The 23,260-nt window shown below is 43.3% G+C and overlaps 1 protein-coding gene across 1 annotated transcript in view; it reads left to right on the plus strand.

The window, feature by feature from the left end:
* Positions 1 to 965: 965 nt before the first annotated feature.
* trappc10 (trafficking protein particle complex subunit 10) overlaps positions 966 to 23,260 on the plus strand; it is a 28,330-nt gene continuing 6,035 nt past the window's right edge. Inside the window, exons 1-17 of the mRNA XM_072659892.1 lie at positions 966 to 1,157; positions 4,035 to 4,116; positions 5,346 to 5,481; positions 6,983 to 7,179; positions 10,257 to 10,452; positions 11,443 to 11,554; positions 12,071 to 12,318; positions 13,976 to 14,122; positions 17,544 to 17,658; positions 17,848 to 17,924; positions 18,055 to 18,146; positions 18,968 to 19,108; positions 19,257 to 19,372; positions 19,847 to 20,382; positions 21,180 to 21,321; positions 21,834 to 21,992; positions 22,282 to 22,511. Of these exons, the coding sequence (XP_072515993.1) occupies positions 1,097 to 1,157; positions 4,035 to 4,116; positions 5,346 to 5,481; positions 6,983 to 7,179; positions 10,257 to 10,452; positions 11,443 to 11,554; positions 12,071 to 12,318; positions 13,976 to 14,122; positions 17,544 to 17,658; positions 17,848 to 17,924; positions 18,055 to 18,146; positions 18,968 to 19,108; positions 19,257 to 19,372; positions 19,847 to 20,382; positions 21,180 to 21,321; positions 21,834 to 21,992; positions 22,282 to 22,511 (2,787 nt within the window). The 5' untranslated portion in view covers positions 966 to 1,096. The remainder of the gene's footprint in view (positions 1,158 to 4,034; positions 4,117 to 5,345; positions 5,482 to 6,982; positions 7,180 to 10,256; positions 10,453 to 11,442; positions 11,555 to 12,070; positions 12,319 to 13,975; positions 14,123 to 17,543; positions 17,659 to 17,847; positions 17,925 to 18,054; positions 18,147 to 18,967; positions 19,109 to 19,256; positions 19,373 to 19,846; positions 20,383 to 21,179; positions 21,322 to 21,833; positions 21,993 to 22,281; positions 22,512 to 23,260) is intronic.

Genomic DNA, 23,260 nt, shown 5'->3' on the forward strand with positions numbered 1-23,260 from the left:
ACCCTTTGTAAAAGACAGAATTACCCCAGGACCCCATATATATATATTTACATTTATGGCATTTAGGTGACGCTCTTATCCAGAGCGACTTACAAGATTACTCGTATTACACAGGCGGGCCAATGTAGTGTTAGGAGTCTTGCCCAGGGACTCTTGTTGGTGTAGCGCAGCATACAGTCACCCAGACTGGGAATCGAACACTGGTCTCCCACATGGGGGGTGTAATAGCTCACTGGCAGCTAGTGGTTTTATCTGCTGTGCCACACCAACCACATATATATCCCTACTTTTGATATTTTAGCTCAACAGCAGAAAGTGGCTTCATATATATATATATATATATATATATATATATATGAAGCCATATATATGTAAATGAAGAGCTGCTGCTCTATATATATATATATACACACATATATATATATATAGAGCAGCAGCTCTTCATATATATATATATATATATATATATATATGAAGCCATATATATATATGAAGCCATATATATGTATATGAAGAGCTGCTGCTCTATATATATATATATATATATATATATATACACATATATATATATATAGAGCAGCAGCTCTTCATATATATATATATATGAAGCCATATATATGTATATGAAGAGCTGCTGCTCTATATATATATATACACACACATATATATATATATATATATATATATATATATATATATAGAGCAGCAGCTCTTCATATATATATATATATATATATGAAGCCATATATATATATATATATATATGAAGAGCTGCTCTCTCTCTCTCTCTCTCTCTCTATATATATATATATATATATATATATATATATATATATGAAGCCACTTTCTGCTGTTGAGCCAAAATACCAAAAGTAGGGAGTAGGGCATAGGGAATAGGGTGCGAGCACTTGCGAATGACACGCCCCACCGCCGTTCCCCTCTCGCACACTCCGGACGTCGTCACCCTGTCAGCAGATAGGAAATGGCGAGGCGAAGCGGCCTCGTCGACGCTGAGAGTGTTAGCGCTCCGACAGTTTAACTCGGCTGACCGCACGGACGTTTTCATGGTGGACTAAGGCCGAGCTTGCTCAAGCCCATGGAGCCCCATGAGGAGAAGCCCATCATCTACACGATGGAGAACAAACCCATAGTGACGTGTGAGTGGTTGTTGTTAGCTAGCAGTTGGAGCTAGCTAAGCTAAACCCCAAGCTAAGCTACTCGTTGCAGGCTCTGCTGCAGACCTCAGCGCCTGTCTGCCACCTCAGAAAAACGCACACACACACACACACACGAAGGCTGTGTTTTATTTTACTGTAAAGCAAACAGACAGCCCCCCTGTTCCCCTAAAATGAGGCGTTAGCTAGTTAGCCAGCTAGCATTCAGTGCCTTTAAACCGCCGGGCTGTTAGCTAGCTAGCTAGCTGCTCTGCTGGAGTGACAGCCCAGGCCCGCTGCTCTGTGTATAGGCTAGTGAATGGAGATAACGACGAAGACTCGTGTATCATTACAGCTGGTAATGTTAAATATGTTTAAGGGTAGACGTGTGTAATTCATGTATAGCTAGCTTGTGCTAGCTAGTGCTCCTAATTCGCAGCTTCGTCCCGGCATTTTCCCCTCCACCTTAACTGGTGCAGCGGTCCCCCCTCAGTCTGCTGCACTATTTAGGGTGGTCCGTAGGTTGGAGCACAGTTTAGGGGCTCAGGGAGAGAGAGAGATAGCTAGCTACGTGGTCAATATATATAATACAGCATGTTGTCCTGTTTACTGAAGGAGGTGTGTTTGCTTCGTGCTGGTCTGTGTGTGTGTGTGTGTGTGTGTGTGTGTGTGTGTGTTTTCCATGGATGACAGAAACGAGAAATGCCTTCTTTCGCTTCCACCTTTCAGACTCGAAGGCATGTTCAGCAGTGTTGTGTGTCAGTAAGATGGACTGCTTTGGAGAAACTGCCTCAATCCTGTTGATTTTCTTCTTATTATTATTATTATTATTATTTTTTTGCCTCAATCTGATCTCTATCTGCTGCATCCCCATCGTTTGGTCGGTTTACTCAGCTGAAGGCGACAACAAGACAGTCATATTCTCTGTTAGTGTTGGATACAGATTGAATTTGGCGTCCGCCTTGAAGGTTCACACAGTGACGGTGAGCGCACGTGCCCGGAGCGGTGGGCAGCCATTGCTGCGGCCATTGCGGCGGCACCCGGCAGGGTAGCCGAGAGGGTTGCCTTGGTCAAGGGTGGCAACAGTGGCAGCTTGTCGAGCCCGGGTATCGAACCCACAACCCTGTTATCAATAGGCCAGAGCTTTAAGCGCTGACCCACCACTGCCCTTGATTCCCATAGCTTCATTAACGCCCATTGGCTTTTCTTACGAATGTGCTTGCTCTATAGGGAGAAATACCAAAGCACGATGTTTTGGCCTCTTGACCGAAAACTAGAGCATAAACATCCACACAGTAGGAGCCAATAGGTCGGTGCTGAAGCATCGGCCCACTGACTTCTGTCTACCACTTACTGTGGCCAAGAACCACCTCCTTTGACAAGAATAGACTGTATAAGCAAGGTAAAATGACTAAATTAGATAGGGCTCCAAATAGTCCTGCAGACTAAGGAGCTGCGTCTATGACCTATAGCCATCAGCAGCCGGAGCCTGAGAGAGCACAGTTGGCCTCGCTCTAATCGGATGCGTAGAGGGGGCTCTCTTTCTCCCCACAACACTTCAGGGTGATGCTGGCCGGCATGGGGTGTGGTAGGCGCAGTTGGGTACCCGGCCCAACTTCTTCCAAGTGCGTTGGGTGACCAGTGATGTTGATGTTGGAAAAGAGACAGCGCATGTGTCGGAGGAGGCTTGGGTCAGTTGTCCCCCTCCTAGTGTATTTAAATACTGAAGGCCCTAAGTGTAGAAGATGCAATTGTTAAAAACAAGCAAACAAACAAATAAACCCTTTAGGTAGCCGCTGTCTTGGTCTGAAAGACTCTTGTCCAGACATCCAGTGCGGACTGCTGTTTGCTATTGCTGATTGCTGAGCCCTGGATGATTCCTTCTATTATTCTCCCAATTCTTATATACTCTCATTAGCACCACCTACCTAATATTGAGTAGGTCCTTCTGCCACAACCGATCAGACTATTCAAATCATGGACTCCACAAGACCCCTGAAGTTGTCCTGTGGTATCTGGCACCAAGATGTTAGCAGCAGATCCTTAAAGCTGTAGTTGTGAGTTGTGAGGTCTGACCTCCATGAGCATCGATGAGCCTGAGGTGTCAATGACCTTGTTGCAGATTCACAGGTTGTCCTTTCTTAAAGCTTGTTTGAAAGATACTGACCACTGCATGCTGGAAACACCCCACAAGACCTGCCTGAAGTTTTGGAGGTGTCTCAGAAATCACCTTCGAGAACTGTCTGTTCACTTGCTGACTAATAGATCCACCCCTTGACAGATGCCACTGTAGATGAAGATAGTCAATGGTTTTTCAAAGACAAAATACTTTAGTGATGTTAGATTTTAGTAGTTGCTTTTATTTTATGTAGTATTTGCTTCATAAATTTATAATATGGCTAATAATGGTATTTGTAATGGAATACTGATGATGCCTACAGTATTCTCAGAAAAGCCCATTGTTTATAATGAAGATGAGAAAATGTGGTCGTATTGCCCCCCTCTCGGCACAAAGCCACAGCAGAAGCATTTGACGAATGCACATGTTTCACTTTCACTTATGAAATCAAAGCCCTGAAACACACCCTGCATAAACACACAAACACAGAGTGGTATTTGATGATGAAAAAGCAACACCTTGTTTTTCGTCTGAATGATAAAAAAGCAGTTCTGCACAGAAGTGTGCTTAGCCAATCGAATGCAACTCACAAAGTACTGCGAGCTGTGGCCAGCTTAACGGCTATTAAGCTGGCCACTATGGGCATGTTGTCTGTTGCTTTCTGAGATGTATTCATTCCTCAGATGGAGATCAGGTTGGAAAATGTTCTCCTTTAACGCGAGGAGAGATGAGTAATGGCAGCCGTGCTTGTCTTTCTGCAGGTGCCGGGGACCAGACGCTCTTTACAGCTCTCTACAGTATGCTGGCACAGCAGCTGCCCAGAGAGCCGATGGAGTGGAGAAGGTGAGCCTGCCTGTCCTACTCAATCATTCAGGCTTATGGGACCAGGAGGATTACGATTTATATGTCAGGCTGATGCGGTTGGCCAAGATTTTTCATGCCCATATCTGTAGAACTGAGAACTGAAACTCAATCCACCTGGATTAGCATTGGAAAGACATGTGATGAGGGCCCAGAGTGGTCCAGCAGAATAAGGTGCTGTCACTATGACCAGAGGATCGCTGCTGCAGTCGGGGTCCTGAGAGAGTACAATTGGCCTTGTTCTCTCCAGGGTTGGCTTTTTTCTATTGTTATAATTCAGGAACAACTCTGTTACCACAATGTTGTTACCAATTGGTAATCCTTGGGGTGTAATAAAAGTCATGAAGCATAAGGAATTAATTATTAAGTTAAAGGCTGTATGTCATAGTTAATCACACCAGTTAAACCATAGCAGGTTAAATATCTTACAACTGAAATATTGATGAGCTCCAACACACAGACTAACTAGCTACTGTTAAGTGGAGGAGATTTACTACTACTTAGAATGAATGCTGGGATTAATGTGAGTGACAAATGGGGAGGATGAGACAGGGCATCTTCTGCCCTTATTCAGTTTTTATGTTTTTTTTTAATAGCATATCTCATTCAGATTGTATTTCCAGCTTGTTTTGGCCCAAAATGCAAGCTAGTTTATACTCACAAGCATTACAAATGTGGGCTACAGGTACAAGTTTGTGTTGTTGACCACCATTAAATTTGGGCAAAAAGGCATGGATTTGGGCTGTTTGTCATATGTAAGACTAGGGAAGCAGAACCATGGCATTCCCTTTCCTTTGGATGATAGAGTAACTTGACCTTCTTATGTAACCTTCCTGTTTTTGCCTGAAAGGCAAAAGTCATTGTCGGAACAGTCTATTAAGTGGAAGAGCAGAAACTAGGACAACTGGTTTGGCTTTTCCAGCTCTGTAGAGTTCAGGCTATGTTCCTGCGAGAGGCTAGTGACCCGTCCATTGTGTTTTTAGAAAGCTGCTGGGGAAAGTCACTCCAGGCTAAAGCATTAGATATGCGCCTTTATGAGTCTTTTATAGATTGACGTGTCCTGCCAGATGTGTACTTTTGTGTATACACCCTTAATACATTTGATAGTGTGTGTTTTGCAGTATTAATTGTAGCTGTGCTTTTTGCATTTATCCATTTATATATATATATATATATATATATATATATATATATGTATGTATTTTTTGCAGGTCGTACGGGCGAGCACCAAAGATGATCCACCTAGAGGCCAATTTCGTGCAGTTCAAAGAGGAGCTGCTCCCTAAAGAGGGAAACAAAGCTCTCCTCACATTCCCCTTCCTGCACATCTACTGGACCGACTGCTGCGTAAGTGTCAGTCTCAGCCAAATGCAACAGGCAGCCCCTAAGAGCATCCTTAAAGGAACAGTTCAGACTAGAAATGGTGATAACAATATGGAAAAACAAATAGATCAATTAGCACTATACAGAGATGGAAAACCTCATTATGGAAGGTAAAATATGATAAAGTTGCCATTTTATAATCATATCAGAGTTACAGGAACATAAAAAGGAACATGGGTCAGAAGAATAGAGTTAAATGATCTTAACAGATGGAGAAAGAAATGAACAAGCACAATCCTTTCCCCTAACACAGACTTTTTCAGTGCAGTTGTACCTGTATGCAAATATATCAGGACTTTTTATTTAATGCTAATGACTAAATATAAAAGCACTGGATGTCAGCTATCATGATGGCTGTCAGCAGTATCTAATGAATATCTTGTAGCTGCGCTCTGATTGACCATGAAAGGCTCCACTCTGGCTGCTCCAGTAGTTTAAAGATGAGCTCCAACACTTTCTTATCGCACGTTAGCGTGTCCTTCTCTCAGGAACATTTGATTAAGAAAGAAAATCAAGGGATGGAAAAAAGGTCTTCTGGCCTGTATACGGCTTTATGCTCTGCAGATCATGCATGTGTAGGCTAAACTATGAGCAAGTGTCATCTGTCAACCAACGTGGATACCATAGCAACTTCATTGCAACCACCTTAGATACTAGGGATGGGCAACGTGGACTGGAATAAGTTTTGTTATTGTGATACAAATTATGAGAATCTTTTAGGAGAATATCGTTGATGTCATTAGTGCTTAATGAGCTCTGACTGAGTGACCACTGACCATGTTTCATTGCGGAGTGTGTAGTAGCGTGTAGTGTTTAATTAGATGGAGTAGGAAACAAATATATATAAATAAACAGCTCTGTACTTAGTGTGGGAGAGTTAAGTTAAAGTATTAGGATGACTATAATAATTATAATGTATTTAAATGTTGTGATTTTTATCATACCACCCAGCCCTGTGGAATATCATAGCATAGTAACCACCTATCAACTGCTTAGTAATACCGTGGGTACCAAAGCAAGCAGTGGAAACCACTGTGCAATCTTTCTGCACTTTTCTAATTTGTCCTGCAGTCCCAACTCTTGTGGAACGAACTTGCTACTTTCTATTTCACTTCTGCCCAACACAGCAAAAGCGTCCTGATGACAACCTTCAGCAGAACGTCTTAGAACTATGACAAACATCAACATTGTGCTGCAAAACAGTTTTCAAGGCCTGAACGAATGGTTGTTGTGACACTAAATAAACAGAGTTCTGATCTGGTAAAGGTTCCTTACAGTCTTTTATATCTGTTAAAAACATGGTTCTTGGTTAGATCTTCCATGGTATTTACAGCAGTAGCTAGCTGACTATTAGCTGTATTCTCAGGAAAACGTCTTAGTTAGACTTTGAAGTGTTAAAGCATGTAATTATAAAACTTGTTCTGAATCTTCTGCGTCTTCTTCTTCATCTCTTTGCGTGCTCTAGGACACAGAGGCGTATAAGGCGTCCGTGAAGGAGGAAATGCAGCGGTGGCAGAGCGTTCTGCGGCTGCATGGCTCCTCTGACTGGCTCATTGTGGTGGTCGAGAGCGACAGCAAGAAGAAGAACAAAACCAACATCCTGCCCCGCACCTCCATCATGGACAAGATCCGCAACGACTTCTGCAACAAGCAAAGCGACAGGTGAGGACGGCCCAGCAGCAGCTGCAGCCCAGTCCACCCAGCCCAGAACACCCACCCTACCCCACCGTTCCGTTTGCTCCCTTAATACCAGCTGAAGGTCATCTGCCTGCCTTCATCATTTTTAGGCAGATGTAAACGTGCAGTGCTGTGGTTGGATGGGTGGCTGTGCTATCAGATGTACTGCATGCTGTTTTTTTTGTGCTGTCCGTTCTGTGCTACTTTAGAGAGGACTTAACTGGCAGGCCCTATTTATGGCCTGAGGCCCCACCTCCCCAGAGCCTCTATGTAAAGGCATGACTCATGTCTGCTGTGTGTGGGAGCTTTACAGTAAAGGCACACTGTAGAAACACTCTCAGGCAACAGTATAGTTTCTGTTACTGGTTAACCTTTAATGATCTACAACAAGGATATCAATAAATGATATTAATAAATATATACAGTGAGTCCAAGAAGTATTTGATCCCTTGCTGATTTTCTTTGTTTGCCCACTAATAAAGACACTATCCTTCTGCACTTTTAATGGTAGATATATTCTAACATGGAGAGACAGAATATCAAGACAAAAATCCAGAATATAATTTTAAAGAATATATTTTAATTAATTTGTATTTCAATGAGGAAAATAAGTATTTGATCCCTCTTGCCAAACACACTCAATACTTAGTGGCAAAGCCTTTGTTTGCAAGCACAGCGGTGAGACGTTTGTTGTAGTTAACCACAAGTTTAGCACACACACCAGGGGGAATTTTGGCCCACTCTTCTTTGCAGATCCTCTCTAAATCATGAAGGTTGGTGGGCTGTCGCTTGGCAACTCTGACCTTCAGCTCCCTCCATAGATTTTCGATCGGATTGAGGTCTGGCGACTGGCTGGGCCACTCCATGACCTTAATGTGATTTTTCTTGAGCCAATCCTTTGTTGCCTTTGCTGTATGTTTAGGGTCGTTATCATGTTGGAAGACCCAACCACGGCCCATTTTCAGATCCCTGGCAGAGGGGAGGAGGTTGTCCCTCAGGATTGTGCGGTACATGGCTCCATCCATCTTCCCAGTGATGCGGTGAAGTAGCCCTGTACCCTTGGCAGAGAAACACCCCCAAAACATTATGCTTCCACCTCCATGCTTGACGGTGGGCACAGTGTTCTTGGGGTCATAGGCAGCATTTTTCTTCCTCCACACATGGCGGGTGGAGTTGAGGCCAAAAAGTTCAATTTTGGTCTCGTCTGACCACAAAACCTTCTCCCAATAACTTGGTTCATCTTTCAAATGGTCATTGGCATACTTGAGGCGCGCCTCCACATGTGCTCTCTTCAGCAGGGGTACCTTTCGGGCACTGCAGGATGTGAATCCATTGTTGCGCAAAGTGTTGCCAATTGTTTCCTTGCAAACTGTGGTCCCAGCTGCCTTCAGGTCATTTGCTAACTCCTGCCGAGTGGTTGCAGGACGATTTCTGACTGTTCTCAGCATCATTGCCACCCCACGAGGCGAAATCTTCTTTGGAGCACCGGGCCGAGGTCTGTTGATTGTCATGTTATACTCTTTAAACTTTCTGATAATTGCACCAATAGTTGTTACTTTCACATCCAACACCTTACTAATCTTTTTGTAGCCCATTCCAGCTTTGTGAAGGTCAACAATTCTGACTCTGAGGTCCTGTGACAGCTCTTTGGTTTTACCCATGTTGGAGACTTGAAATCTGTGTGATCTGTCTGATTCTGTGGACAGGTGTTTTTCACACAAGTGATTAGTGAGAACAGGTGGCTTCAGGTCAGGTAACAAGTTGATTGGGAGTGTCTAACTGGTCTGTAAAAGCCAGAACTGCTAATGAATACTAAGGGATCAAATACTTATTTCACTCCATGAAATACAAATCAATTAATATATATTCCTTAGATTTATTTTCTGGATTTTCTTTTTAATATTCTGTCTCTCCATGTAAGAATACATCTACCATTAAAAGTATAGAATGATCATGTCTTTATTAGTGGGCCAACGAAGAAAATCAGCAAGGGATCAAATACTTCTTGGACTCACTGTATAGAAATACCTCAGTGTTACATTAAGAAGAGGTAAAAAGGTAAACACCATTATTTGCTGTTGAAACATTCAAATAACTGATACTGATGATACTGTTAGGCTGTGTTTACATTACAGACCTTAATTGGCTACATGAACTTCTTTAGCCCTAATGTGACAGAACTGATTTATTCAGGGCCGATCTTTTCAAATCAGATTTGAGTCACTTTCATATGTGGTCCTAGATACACATTCGATTGTAGACAGGGACATGAATATGAACTCTCAGATCAGATTTCATGCATCATTTTGCAGATACACATGCGCTTAGTGCTGTCGGCATCAACCAGCAGAGGCCATCGACGTACTGAAAACCATCACTGTGTACGTGTGCCGTTTCAGGGACTGATTCGTTCACATTACAGACAGATTCAGTTCGCTGACTTTTATGAATGTGAACTTAACCTTAATATATATATTAATAATATATTTATATAATATACATAAGTGTATATATACTTCATATCTGTTTTTTTTCCTGTCTTTAGTGTGAACAAACCTGCTCTGAAATGCCCAGAATGCACATCGCCAAATCAGTTAAAGTAACATGCACCAAGAGCAATCAAGAATCCTGAAGTGGATTAATAGATCTGATTTAGAAAGAAAATCAGATCTCTGTCACATTTAAGCAAACACCAGAGCAAGTGTTGATGAAAGTGAAAAGCATTATTACTGTCCAGCTCTAATACATGTTACTAAAATAAAGGTGCTATGAAAGGTTCTTTAGGTGATGCCGAAGTATAACCACTTTTGTTTCCGTAAAGAACCATGTTTGTAAAAAATGTCTAGAAATTTTTGAAGACTTAAAGACCCTTCACCTAAAAGATAAGACAACTATATTTACCATTTGTGTTGCCTCCTAAAATCTCTTTGGCATTTCCTCTCATCAGTTGCTTCATAATTCTGTCTCTCTCTCTCTCTCTCTCTCTCTCTCTCTCTCTCTCTCTCTCTCTCTCTCTCTCTCTCTCTCTCCCTCCCTCCCCACCCACCCCCCTCCTCTTTAAGGTGTGTTGCTCTCTCGGACCCACTGAGGGACTCGTCTCGCTCTCAGGAGTCATGGAGCTCTTTCCTGACAAAGCTGCGCACTCTTCTCCTCATGTCCTTTACCAAGAACCTGGGCCGTTTTGAAGACGACATGCGCACGCTGCGGGAGAAGCGCACCGAGCCTGGCTGGAGCTTCTGTGACTACTTCATGGTCCAGGTACTTTTATCATAACCAAAGCATTGGCTCAATCATCAAGAGACTGGTGAAAATACAGCCATCTGTGACTGAGAGTCCCAGTGAACATAATTGGACTCGTTCTCTCTGGGTGGTAGGATTGTTCTACCCCCCATCATTTAGCTGGGTGCTAGCCAGTGCCGGTGTTTAAGTTAGCTGACATAGCAGAATTGGCACTTGGTGTTCTCCTCCAAGCGTGTTTAGCTGCCCAGTGATGTTGCATTAGTGGAAGCATGAAAAGATGCAGTGCTGCTTCCTGTGTCTTGGAGGAAGTATGGGCTAGCCTCTACCCTCCCAGCACTGATGGCATCCTGTGGAAGGAGTCCTAGCCGGTGGGTGGAAATTGAAAATTACCTTAAGCCCTTGCAATTAGGGGGTCAAATTTATATTGATGCATTGTGAGGCACTGCTCTGAAGGCGGGGATTCAACTGCATCAATCTAGGAATGTTAGAGTTGATCAAAGTATGCCCTCAAACCAGTGATCCTTGGTTCATAGTGGTACGACCTTAGTCCACAGGACAGCTCAGAGCCCTATTATGGCTATTTCTATTCAGAAAATAATATAGTTTTTATCCTTTTTGAAATAATTAAAATATTCAGGTGGAAAGGATGATGGTGAAGTTCTGCATAATTGCCTGATGCTCTGAATCATTTGACTTTTTTTGTAATCAAATCATTAAGAAGATTCATTATAAAATTTAAACTAAACAAAGTCATGCCTTGAATCCAAATATTTTAGCTTCTCCCACTTCCAGTGGCAATCGCTGTGCTCTCACTGTCTGCAAGTGCTAATTAATCCCCTGAGGGTCCATGTGTCAGCATTTCGGAATAAGACTGCTGATCTAGGAACAGTTTATTTTTCTCTCTCCTAAAAATAAAGGCGACGCCAGTTATGCGGGCAAGTATGAACTTATCTAACCGCGTTCCTTCTGCTTTGCAGTGCTTGATCTCAGTGGTTTTGCTTTCTGCAGGAGGAGTTGGCCTTTGTGTTCGAGATGCTGCAGCAGTATGAAGATGCCCTGGTCCAGTATGATGAGCTGGACGCTCTCTTCACTCAGTATGTGCTCAACTTCGGCGCTGGAGGTACAGTGGTCTCTGCACACCTACCTCACTTGATATCTTGAAACCTTGGCAAGAAGGTTTCTCTGAAGAATTCAGGGTGTCTGTTCTTTGAAGTTTAATTTATGTAGCAATTTTCTAAAATTCTAAAAAAGAGCCACAGAGAAGCCAAGAACCACAGTAGTTATAATTTGTATTTACGTTTTTCAGACAGACATATTTCTGCTTGCCTGACAGAAATCCAATTACAGAAAATGCATTCTGTTTACGCTTGTATTAAATGTGAACGAGATCCGTCTCTGACCACCTCTAAATGTGGTGCAAGTGATCCGGTTTGGGTGTTTACACCTGCCTTTTCATGTTGACAAGTCAAAAATTACCATGATCTGATCTCCAAAAGCACTATTAAGGGTGCACCAGGCCATTCAAGGCATGCAACTCTTGGAGAACTGGGGAAGATGTTTACCACAGCACATGTAGATGAACTTGATGAACAGAAGTTAACAAGCTTGATTCATTTGGGTTTTATTTGACGACCAGATGGAGCAAACTGGCTGGGTTCATTTTGCCAGCCAGTGCGGAGCTGGAATGGGCTGCTCCTGCGCAGGCCCATAGACATGGAGAAGAGGGAGCTGATCCAGCGCAGCGAGGCCAGCCTGCTTGACCTGCGCAGCTACCTCTTCTCCCGCCAGTGCACGCTGCTCATCTTCCTGCAGAGGCCCTGGGAGGTCACACAGAGAGCGCTGGAGCTGCTGCACAACTGCGTCCAGGAGCTGCGCCTGCTGGAGGTGAGTGTGTTTAAAGGGGTGTAAGGTGCTGTAATCTGCTGGCTAAAGGTTTGAAAGTAATTAGTAATTAACACATGATTGCATTTATTACATTACTTTGCAACCAAAACAACACCACAGACATTGATATGTCTTGTGACTTTAAATTTACATGAAATTCCAATATTTTAAAGTAGGCTGGCTCTGTAAAGCTTACTGATGTCACGTCGCCCTTGTGGATGATGGAAAGGAAAAGCTCATCAACAAAGTGGGGAAATACCCAAAACTATATGCCACTAGTCGCAGATTTTTTATTTTTTTTGAAGCCATCTTGAGCTTGAGCTTAAGGTCAGTTTGAACTTGAACAGGAGCTTCTGTATGTTGATTGCTGCTCTCAATTCTGCGTTTCTGCAGTGAATGACTGTCCGTATACCAGCATTTGTGAGATCTGTAGTGATGGTTGTGTGTTTATGAGTAAGCACAATAACTTCTGTAACTAGCTTCTTCTTTCAGGGTGTGTAGGGTTTGGCATTATGACCACATATTATACCACAATCATCAGTCATTGTGTGCTTTTGCTAATGCTCAGTTTTCAGTCTGAACAGTGTTGTGGACCCTGAAGGACACCGCTGAGGCTGCTTTCACACAGTGAAACATTGTGGGTTGTGGTAGACAGTGTTCTCTGCCCTTGGCGGTTACACAGAGCAATTTAGAAACTGTACTTCACTGCACATTACTTCACTAGTTAGACCAGTTAGCAGAAGATTTTTCTTCTCTTGTAAAAGTACTATTTTGGAGATACATTTTCCCTGCTGCACAAAAACCTTGTATCAGGCATTGTCTTTCTGCCTGCCTGCCTGCCTGCCTAGATACCTCTCTGTCCGTCTCTCCATCTTCATCTGACTAGCTACCTGTTGTCTGTCCGTCTCTCTCTGTCTAGCTAACTGTCTCTCTGTCTTTCTATCTATCGGCCTAACTACCTGTCTGTCTGTGTCTCTTTATTTCTGTCTGTTTGTCTAGGCACCTGTCTGTCTGTCTATCTCTTCGTCTCTGTCTAGCTTACTGTCCCTGTTTTTCCATTGGCCTAGCTACCTGTCTGTCTTCTTTCTTTCTTTCTATATGTCTAACCACCTGTCTGTCTAGCTATCTCTCTGTCCCTTTATTAACTCATCTATCTGTCAGTCAACCATGCAGTCTGATTGACAGATGGACAGATTATCCACCCATCCACTTCTCCCAGAAGCACTGCATGTTGATCAAGGATTGATCTTCAGACATCTATTTCATCCTTTGGATCCCAAAAGAGACACATCTAGAGACTCTTATAATGAGTAATCTAGCTACATAGTTAATGATAACAGCAGAACGTCTGCATGAAGACTAAACATTAGCACAAGCAGTTATTTAAACAGCTGTTGCCATTAACTGGCTCGTTATAGAAACATTAGCTTTGGAAAAGTCCCATTTGTTGTAGTTGCTCAGTTAACAACAACAGCAAAGAGGACTCCTGTGTGAAGTCAACCAATAGAATCTCCTGTATGAATCATCCAATAAACTGTCTTCAGGGCTTACTGTTCTAGCCTCCAGTCAGGCCTCCAGTCAGGCCTCCTTCCCAGTGTTCTAGTCCGACTCTCATTGCTGCTGCTCTACTTTTCTTTTCTTCGTTGTTGTTGTGCAGGTGTCTGTTCTTCATGGGGCGCTGGACTGCTGGGTGTTCCTCAGTTGTTTGGAGGTGCTGCACAGGATTGAGGGCTGCTGTGATCGCTCGCAGCTGGAAGCAAATTTTTCGCACACTGTCGGCCTCTGGACATACGCTACTGAGAAGGTACTATGACTCACAGTGGACCCCTGTTATTAAGAAGGTCCTGCGCCTCTTACTTCTGTCCGTTTCACACACATACACACATGTACACACACACAGAGAACCATGCAGTGAACTGTTGGATTTATAGTATAGCAGAGTGCAAGAACTGTTACTGAGCTCAACATGTTAACAACACCAGTTAAGAGACCAGCCTTGGTGTAAGCTGTAGCAGATACAGCACCAATAACCACAGTGAGTTCGCTTGCTCTGATAATCACACGCACAAGCCGTTAGCTTCCTGTTTGCTGGTGACTTGCTATCAACACGCTTTTAAAATAGCCGGCGCAGAAGGGTGTCATGCATGAGTTAATCAGGGCTTTAAGGCGTTCCTTTAGCAAAACAGTGCGGAAGTAACCTGGTTGTAGTCAGCAGATCCAAGAACGCTTCCAGTTAGAGAAAGAATGATATTACGATATTTAAAGAAAGTTTTTCCTATATACGATATTTATTACAATATTTCATCATGTAGACAAAATGAACCAACAGTGTACAATTTTTTACACAATACAGTAAAATAGTCATATTGCCCAGCTCTACTTTCAGTAATGGACGGCTCTCTGTGGATGTGTAATAGTAGTCAAAAGAGGAGTTCAGCCCAAGTCTCACATGTTCAGGGCTGTGTACTGGCGATACGATTATCATGATATTAGACGTCATGTGTATATATAATATTTGGCAAGTATGGCTGCACGTTACATCGTCTCTGCATTGTTACAGTGGTCGCATGGCAGGACTTGCAATGTCCACAATGTTCATTTTCCATGACCCATCTACCATTCTATCATTTATTTTTCTCCAATCTCTGATACACTGAGTGTGTTATGAATATCATGGTAGGTTAGATCGCTGACTTCTTGTAAACTTTGGTCACTTATGTGTTTTTTGTTTTTTTTTCTGTATCACAATATAGATCACAGAAAAAAATATATCTTGAGGACAACACCTCTGTCTGGTGGTTTAAACACAATACTGTGTTTTTGAAAATCAATAAAGTGTTGCAAAACATGTCACAGTACTTCAATATATCAAACGATGTCACTGCCCACATACTTGCCTTACATTAACCTGGATGTTAAGCAATGCATCCACTAGAGGGCAGCCAGAAGTGTCTGACGACAACAACGTACGGGATAATGTATGTATTACAGGAGAGAAAAATCATCATCAGTTTATTTTTCGGCGAGTTTCTTAATCCAAACCCCACAGACAGTGGTGGGGGCAGTGGTGCTGTTCTGTCCATATCTGCAAAATTTCAGAGTGCAGACAGAAGGCTCAGGAAGGGGGTGGGACCCATAAACACCTATGTTTCTTTGCAAAGGGTTTGGGTTTGTGTGTGCCAGTCAGGGCGTGCATGTACAGTGGATGGTGTTTTATGGTAGTGAGGGTGGTTATTGTACTGTATTTTAAGTCTCCCTAATAATGATGTACTTACACATTAATAATCCACACAGCAACAGTGTGTCTACAGGTGATTTGATGCAGGTCTTTGCTGTTACAGATGGATTGCAGTGGTACAGCTTGTGCATTTATACAATATCAGAGTTATTGAGAAGTGCATCTCAGTCGCTGTAATGAGCTATTTCCTCTTACTGTACTATTGTAATGTACTGCTCATATATTACCAGTAGTTACATTATTATATGCTTGTTAATGTGTAAACTACAGTTATTAGACACTTATATAAATATAAAGTGGCACCCAATTGCTTAATTAATTAGAACAAATGAATTAAGCAGGTGATATGAAAGTGATTGAGGCGTCTAAAACACTCACACTCACTTAGAAAGGCTCAGCTTTAAGGCTTTTCTGAAATATATTGTCCTAAACTGAAGAATGTAGACGTCCACTTACTTTCCCTTTAGCAAACCTTGTACAGCGTTCAGCGGCTGAGTGATTTTGTAATAAAATGGTGTTTACTCTCGTCACGCTGGCTATTAAATGAATTATTATTCATGTTTTTTAAGCAGAAATGCCTCAAGCTAGTAGCTAATTTATATTTCCCTGTCTTGTGCTTGTTTTTATACATTGCCAGGACAGTGTTGCAGATATGTCCCATATGTACGCAATTACTAGAGATATCCCGATCCAGGTTTTTTTTTTTTTTTGCCCTGATTGAATTTGAGTCTCTTAATGCTGGATATCAGCCGATACCGGCCCAACTTCGTTTTTGTGTTTGTATAAATAAACCAGCCATACAGTTTAGATCAGATGAGCTGATGATAAATATTCAGTAAAATCCCTTTATTTTTAGTATCAGTTCAATGAAATGAAATATAATGAAACGTTCTGTTTTATAGTGTTTAATATCTTATAATCCAGTCTGACTCTCCTCCCCGACCAATCAACAGCACTGCAGTCTAATCACTTCCTGTGTGTGTGTAGTGGTACACAATCTGGACTGATATCTGTGGTTGTTGGTCTACTGGTGTGTAATAACTGGTTTATAGTGGGTGAATGTGCTGTGTGCTGTTTGGGTTTCTATAGTGTGTGTGTTAGCATTAGCGTTAGCCTCCACTCGGTTCTGAATGGGTTCTTCAGTGCTGGTTTATAAACAGAGAAAGGCGAGTGAGCTGGTTCTCCGGTTCTCCCGCTGGTAAAACAGAGCGTTTCAGTGAGAGTTTTATAAAGGGTCAGATATTATGGTCTCTTTTCATGTTCCACTGTGAAATAGCTCCACACTGCAGAACCTCAGCTACTAATCTTCTGAGAACGTCCACACTGCCTAAAGACTCTGAACTGGATTGGGATTAAACTAGTCAATACCTACTTTAAAAAGCATGTAATAACAGTGTTGTAACACTGCTAGTGGTGTATTTACTGTAAAACGTGCATTACAGCAGTGCAGCTTGTGCATTTACTAGGGGTGTAACGTTATGTGCATTCGTCACGGTACGAAGGTCATGGTTTGGTGCATACAGTCGCATGGAGAATACATGGTATACATTATCAGGGTAATTTCACAAGCTTTCTTACCCTCCAGAAACTTTAAAGTGTAAGCTGTTGTATTTGCATGGTATTTTGGGATTTAGTATCGCTATGGCAACGGTGGTCTTATATCTATATCAAAGTGTTGTGGTGTGATTTGCAATACTGTATCGATTCTCAAAAACAAATGAATTGTTAACATGTAAAGATCGGCAGCAGACAGTGGTTCATTTGGTGAAGTGTATCAAGCTAATATGTTAGCCCCATGCTAACAGACATGCTAGATCCAGTACAGTACAGTTTGGTACAATACTGCATGTCGGTCCATAACTCAAGGAAACAAAGCAACAACTCTGAATGATCTTCCTCAGAGTCGGGTCTTGCACTCCGTGTAGATGAGAAGGCTTGAGCGGTGCTTGTCTCGTGTTTTCATGCTGTTTTTGTTTTTTGCTCTCAGCTAAAATCCCTGGGCTACATGTGTGGTCTGGTCTCGGAGAACGGGCCCAACTCTGAAGAGCTGAACCGCACTGTGGACCTGCTGGCAGGCCTGGGGGCAGAGAGACCAGAGACAGGTAACCATGGCAACAGCGCTGTCTGTCATGGGGAAGTGCTGTTTCGTTTATTAACTTTAAGCTCTGTTCTTAGTGAGCGTGCACAGCGGCACCGCTTCTCTGATAGCCAGATTACATCACCAAAATACACTTCTGAGCGAAGGTTGTCCGCAGATGATCTGACTCCTGGCTTTTGTGGTTCTGTTATAGCTAGCAGTCTTCAAAGCCCATATAAAAAACTCAAAGAAGCCTTATCATCGGTGGAAGCATTTGAAAAACACTATCTGGTAAGACCTGAGTCAAGTCTCAGTGCTGTTCACTTTAAGGTGCTTATGTTCATCATACTTTGTCTGTTTAACGTTATCTTGCACTTAATCAGTATTCTCTCTCTCTCCCTCTCTCTTTGTCTGGGACCAGGAGCTGTCCCACGCTGCTCTGGAGATGTACAGAGCTATTGGGAGAATGCGCTCCGCTCGGCTGGTGGGGAAGAGCCTTGCTGAGTTCTACATGTGAGTGTTTTTGAGCCTACGGCTAGAAAAGCACAGGAAACTACCTCCCTACAAACAGCAGCAGTTACACAAACAGAAAACGAGGAGGGAAAAAAAATCAGAACCAATTGCAGATGGAATTGTTCCCTGTGTTAATACACAACATGGCCAGAAGTATGTGGACATACTCATTCCAAAACCATGAGCATTAATATAGAGTGGTTTCCTTTTTTGCTGTTAGAACAGCCTCCAACGTACTTGGCAGGCATTTGTGTTCATTCAGTCAAAAACCCTGAAGAAAAAAAGTATTAACCCATTAAACATAAAATCATACCCCCCTGGAAAAAAGGAAACAGTAAAGCTAAAAGCAAACATGTTAGTCACTATACAACAATACAGTGTTTTAAGTTGTGGTCGAGTATGATTACCAACAAACATTACTGTTTGTATAATACAGTCAAGTAGGTATCGTTTTCCTGGCGGGATTAAACCCCCCAGAGAACACATTTCTGCCTCTCCAGCAGAGTCATGCTTACGCAGAGTCATACGTTTTTACGGCCAGGAGTGCTACGCATTTCAGCACCCCTGCTTTGTGAGTTTGCGTGATCTAATGCTTTGTGGCTGAGCTGCCGCTGTTCATACATGCTTCCATTTCATAATGATGGTACTTATAGTTGACTGTGGCAGCTCTAGCAGGGAAAATTAATAGTTTCAGTGTAATGCTACAGATGAGTTACCACTTGCTTGGAAGGAAGACCTGCCCTTAGTTTGAGTATGATGGTGTGTGTTTTTGTGTGTATGTATGTATGTGTGTGTGTGTGTGTGTGTGTGTGTGTTTACAGGAGGAAAGGCGACCCCCAGACAGCACAAACCTTTCTGCTGGACTCTCTGAAGTCATACACGTCAGAAGGCTGGAGCTTGCCAGTGACACACACACGCAAACAGATTGCAGAATGTCAGAAACAGCTCCAGCAGACAGAGGAGTATCCTTCACTAAGCCCAGCCCCCTCCTAAAGCCGAAAAAAATCCCCTTTATTACGTTTTTAAATTTGCTTGCAACTCACCTCAAACCTAATCCATTGCTGTGCATTGAGTTGTTTTGTTCTTTGAGTTCCTTCACTCCAGTGCCAGTTACCTGCAGACAAGTGCCCTGCTGGCTAGTGATGCCAACCTGACGGATGAAGAGAGGAAGCACTACTGCCAGGAAATCCTCAACTTCGCTAATCAGGCGGCCTCGGAGAACACAGGTTCATTTTTAGATTAAAATAATAATTTTAAAAAGCACTGTTTTTCTGAGGCGCTGCCACTATGACCTTAGGATTACTGGCTTGAATCAGTGGCCTGCCATCACCATCCAGAGCCTTAGAGAGCACAATTGACCCTGCTCTCTCTGGGTGGGTAGGTGGCTCGCTCTTTTTTTTTCTCACATCACGTCAGTGTGATGTAGGCCAACACAGCTGTCCCCATCAGAGCTGGGTATGCTGCGTTTTCCTCAGTACACGCTGATTGCCCAGTGAGGTAGCAATGGCAGCAGGTCAAAAAGAAAGGTGGCTGGTAAGAGGAATGTCTCAGACCTCACCCTCGGAAGCATTACATGTGATGGGGGGGAGAGTACTAATGAGTGGGTTGAGTTACTAAAAATTAGGGAAGAAAATTGGGTAAAATAAATAAATAAATTAGCTGTTTTTTCCCCTCTCTAATGACTTTCTCGTCTCCTCTAGACCAGCGCGTGGCTCTGAGCATGAGCGCATTCGCTCAGCTGCGAGAGCTGAAATTTCTGCCAGCCACGGCAACGGTGCACGTGGGCGCTGCCCTGCAGTTGGAGCTGCGTCTCTGCAGTCTGATGCCTGTACCTGTACGGCTAGAGCAGCTGTCGGCCAGCGTTCATTTCACGTTGGAGCAGCCAGGCATGCGGTCAGGACCCACAGGCACCCAACGGCGCCCGGGAGTCAGCCCTGACGGTATCGTCACTTTCCCAGCCACAAACCCTTCCTACGGGTCATCGCAGAGTTCAGCTGCAGCCGCGCTGGAGCTCTACGAGATGCAGGACCGCAGCCCTACAGACAATGCCCTCAACTCAACCGGAGTGGTGTGCAAGAACGTTCACCTGCTGCTTCGGAGGAACGACAGCACTACATCCCTGGACACGCACGGCGCCTCAGCCTCTGCCCTCACCGTAGAAGACGGAGCACAGATGCTAAAGACAAACGATGTGACGCTGTCGCCCGGCAACAACAGCATCGTCTTCACTGCGCCAGTGAGAAATGCTTCTGTTTTGTGTATCAATCTGTCGTAGTTGTAGCTCTTAGAGAAGCCAGTATTTCTGCCATTATATTGAGTTTCCTGATTTTACAGTCCTTTTTTTGAATAATTTTGATATGTAGTAAATGTGATCTAACAAACCGGACTTCAGCAAGTTATCACAAGCTGCTGTTGTAGAAAATGAACTGATAATTAACACATTAACTGCAGTTCTCTGCAGCTCTGTTTGATTACTTTGATTTAACCTCTTATGCCTTGACTTTCCTACACTTTAAGGGTTACTATGTTGTTACTACATGCATGTAGTAGTGCATAAATGTGGCAAACCCTCTGCAGATCCAACTCCTCCACTTGCGTGTTTTAGGTGGTTCTCCATGGTGTTATTGTCCCGTACTTTAGATAACTTTTAAGTGTCTTAAATAACGTACCACAACAGGAGGAACGTGCCCCCCACCCAGCCTCTGAATGACGCCTGTGCCACATTTGTACGCAATGCCCACACTCGCAAATGCAGCATAATTTGGCACAAAGTTATTTGATGCACAACTTGATTGATAAATCAGCCTGTCGTTTGCTAATAGCACATCCCACAGTAGCAGGAACATGAATATCCCTCTGTCATCCTTGATGGTTAGTCACAAGATGAGTAAATCACTCACCCGCACACTCTGTCTCTTAGTCATTCACTGTCATTCATTTTGTCTCATCACTCATGCTCTTGTGCTCTCTCTCTCTCTCTCTCTCTCTCTCTCTCTCTCTCTCTCTCTCTCTCTCTCTCTTTCTCTCTCACAGAGTATGAAGGCGGGCACCTATACTCTGCGGCAGCTGTGTGCTACAGTGGGACGGGTGCAGTTTGTGTTACCCCACGTTTATCCCATCGTGCAGTATGACGTCTACTCTCAGGAGCCTCAGCTGACCATCGAGCCACTTACAGGTCAGGCTGGCTGTCAGTCATTCTGTTAAAAGTGTGTCATTGGTTAGCTCTGAGTATATTATAGCAGGGCAGTCTAGGTTTAGAGAAGTTATCTCAGGGCAGAAGGTTGCTGGTTCGATCTTTGGGATGAGCATTCACAGCTGAGATGCCCTTGAGCTGAGGCGCCCTTGAGCAAGGGCCCATCGCTCTGGGTGTATGTTCTCACTGAGTTTTCAGTGCTGTGCACACAAAAAAATGTTTTGTTATAGAGATTTGTGACTATGGAGAACCTCTTAAAGGTTATTTACCCATTTAAATGGTTCTGCACACTCTCAAATCTCTATTACATACAGGTTCTTTATGTTCTTTATAAATTGGGCAGACAGCAGTAAGTGCGTGCAGGGCCCCTGAATAAGGACTGTGTTCACTTCATTAGGTTTATTAGGCTCTAAAGGCCTCGTCCGCACTTTATTGAATAAGGAATCATGACTTCAACTGGCCTCGCCTTACCTCCAGATGGGTTTGTTTTGCAGAGAGCCTGCTGGCAGGGCTCCCTCAGCGGGTGAAGTTCACCATAATAACGGGCCACTATGCGGTGAAGAAGGGTGACGCCCTGCAGATGAGTAACTCCGCCTCCATGCCCATCTTGCACACCTCCTCCTGCTCCGCCCGTATCCTCTCCAGCACCGGAGGTGAGGGGTATAAGCCACACGTGGGGGCTACTCGGAGTGTCACAGATTAATAGAACTATGCCGATTATCACGGTGCCGATAGTCAACTTTTTATATGTCAAATCCTCACAGCAGTGCTCCTTCAGAATCTAGTAGAAAGCCTCTTCTCTGGACAGTAGAGACAGTTACTCCCAGAAAAGCAGTTTATTTTTAGTAAAAATATAAACAACAAAGTGTATTATTGACTTGGTTTGTTTTGTTTTTCCTCTTGAAGTACAAAATACTTTAACAGATAATTATTTATCTGCAGAGCTGGTGGGGGAAGCTGCTCTGTCCATCCAGGCCTCAGAGAAGGTGACTAGCATCTCACTGCCCCCGACTCCACCCTACCACATCCTGGAGTTCCAGCTGGAGGTGCTGTGCCATATCCCCTCATCTCCAGCTCGGGCCGAAAGCGAGCGGTTGACCAACGGAGAGGTCCGGCACCGGCCCAAGAGTCGCACACGCTACAACAGTGGCATGGCCTCCATCGACCAAAAGGTATGGAGCAGAAAACAACATGTACAAAACCTTAACAACCACATATCCTATATTATTATTGTATTACCTGTGGTTCACTTTTATGTACCAAAAAGCACTCTTTGACCTCTCTTTATCCTTTAGAATTAAACAGCCTGTAGTTGCCACTGTGTCTTAGAGACTGATATGCTGTCCAAATGTTTGTGGACACCCCCATTCCTCCATTCTGATGAAGTGAATTCAGCTACCTGCCTAATGCCAGGTGTGGGCTGTGGGGTATAAAGCCAGCCAGCATTGAGCTCTGGAGCAGTGGCACGGAGTTCACTGGAATGATGGACAGGGCCCGCTCATACTTTTGTGATGAGTTAGGATGAGGTGGGGTGGTGATAATCATCCAACATCCTGACCTCACGAACACACTTGTTGCTAAATGCAATCAGATCTTCACAGCAGTGCTGACAGTAGAGACAGTTACTCCAACAAAAGCATGATAAGGATATATCTTATTTTTATGTATACCCTTGATTTTATATGTAATAAGTATATGTAAATGACATGAGTTCTGATTGGCTGCCCTGTATTGAGCTTTATTTAGGGACATTTTTACTTCTTGGCCTGTTAAAGCTGTGTGTAGCTTTACAGTGGTAGTCCACCTCTGTAAGGTAAATTCACTGTAAAACATGGACTTGTGTGGTCTATTATTATTGACAGAAAACTGCTCAGTTTTGGGCCTGATATACTATGGCTTTGATAAGGAGTCGTCATATAGT

Source organism: Salminus brasiliensis, chromosome 17 (genome assembly GCF_030463535.1).
Source record: "Salminus brasiliensis chromosome 17, fSalBra1.hap2, whole genome shotgun sequence".
NCBI lineage: Eukaryota > Metazoa > Chordata > Actinopteri > Characiformes > Bryconidae > Salminus > Salminus brasiliensis.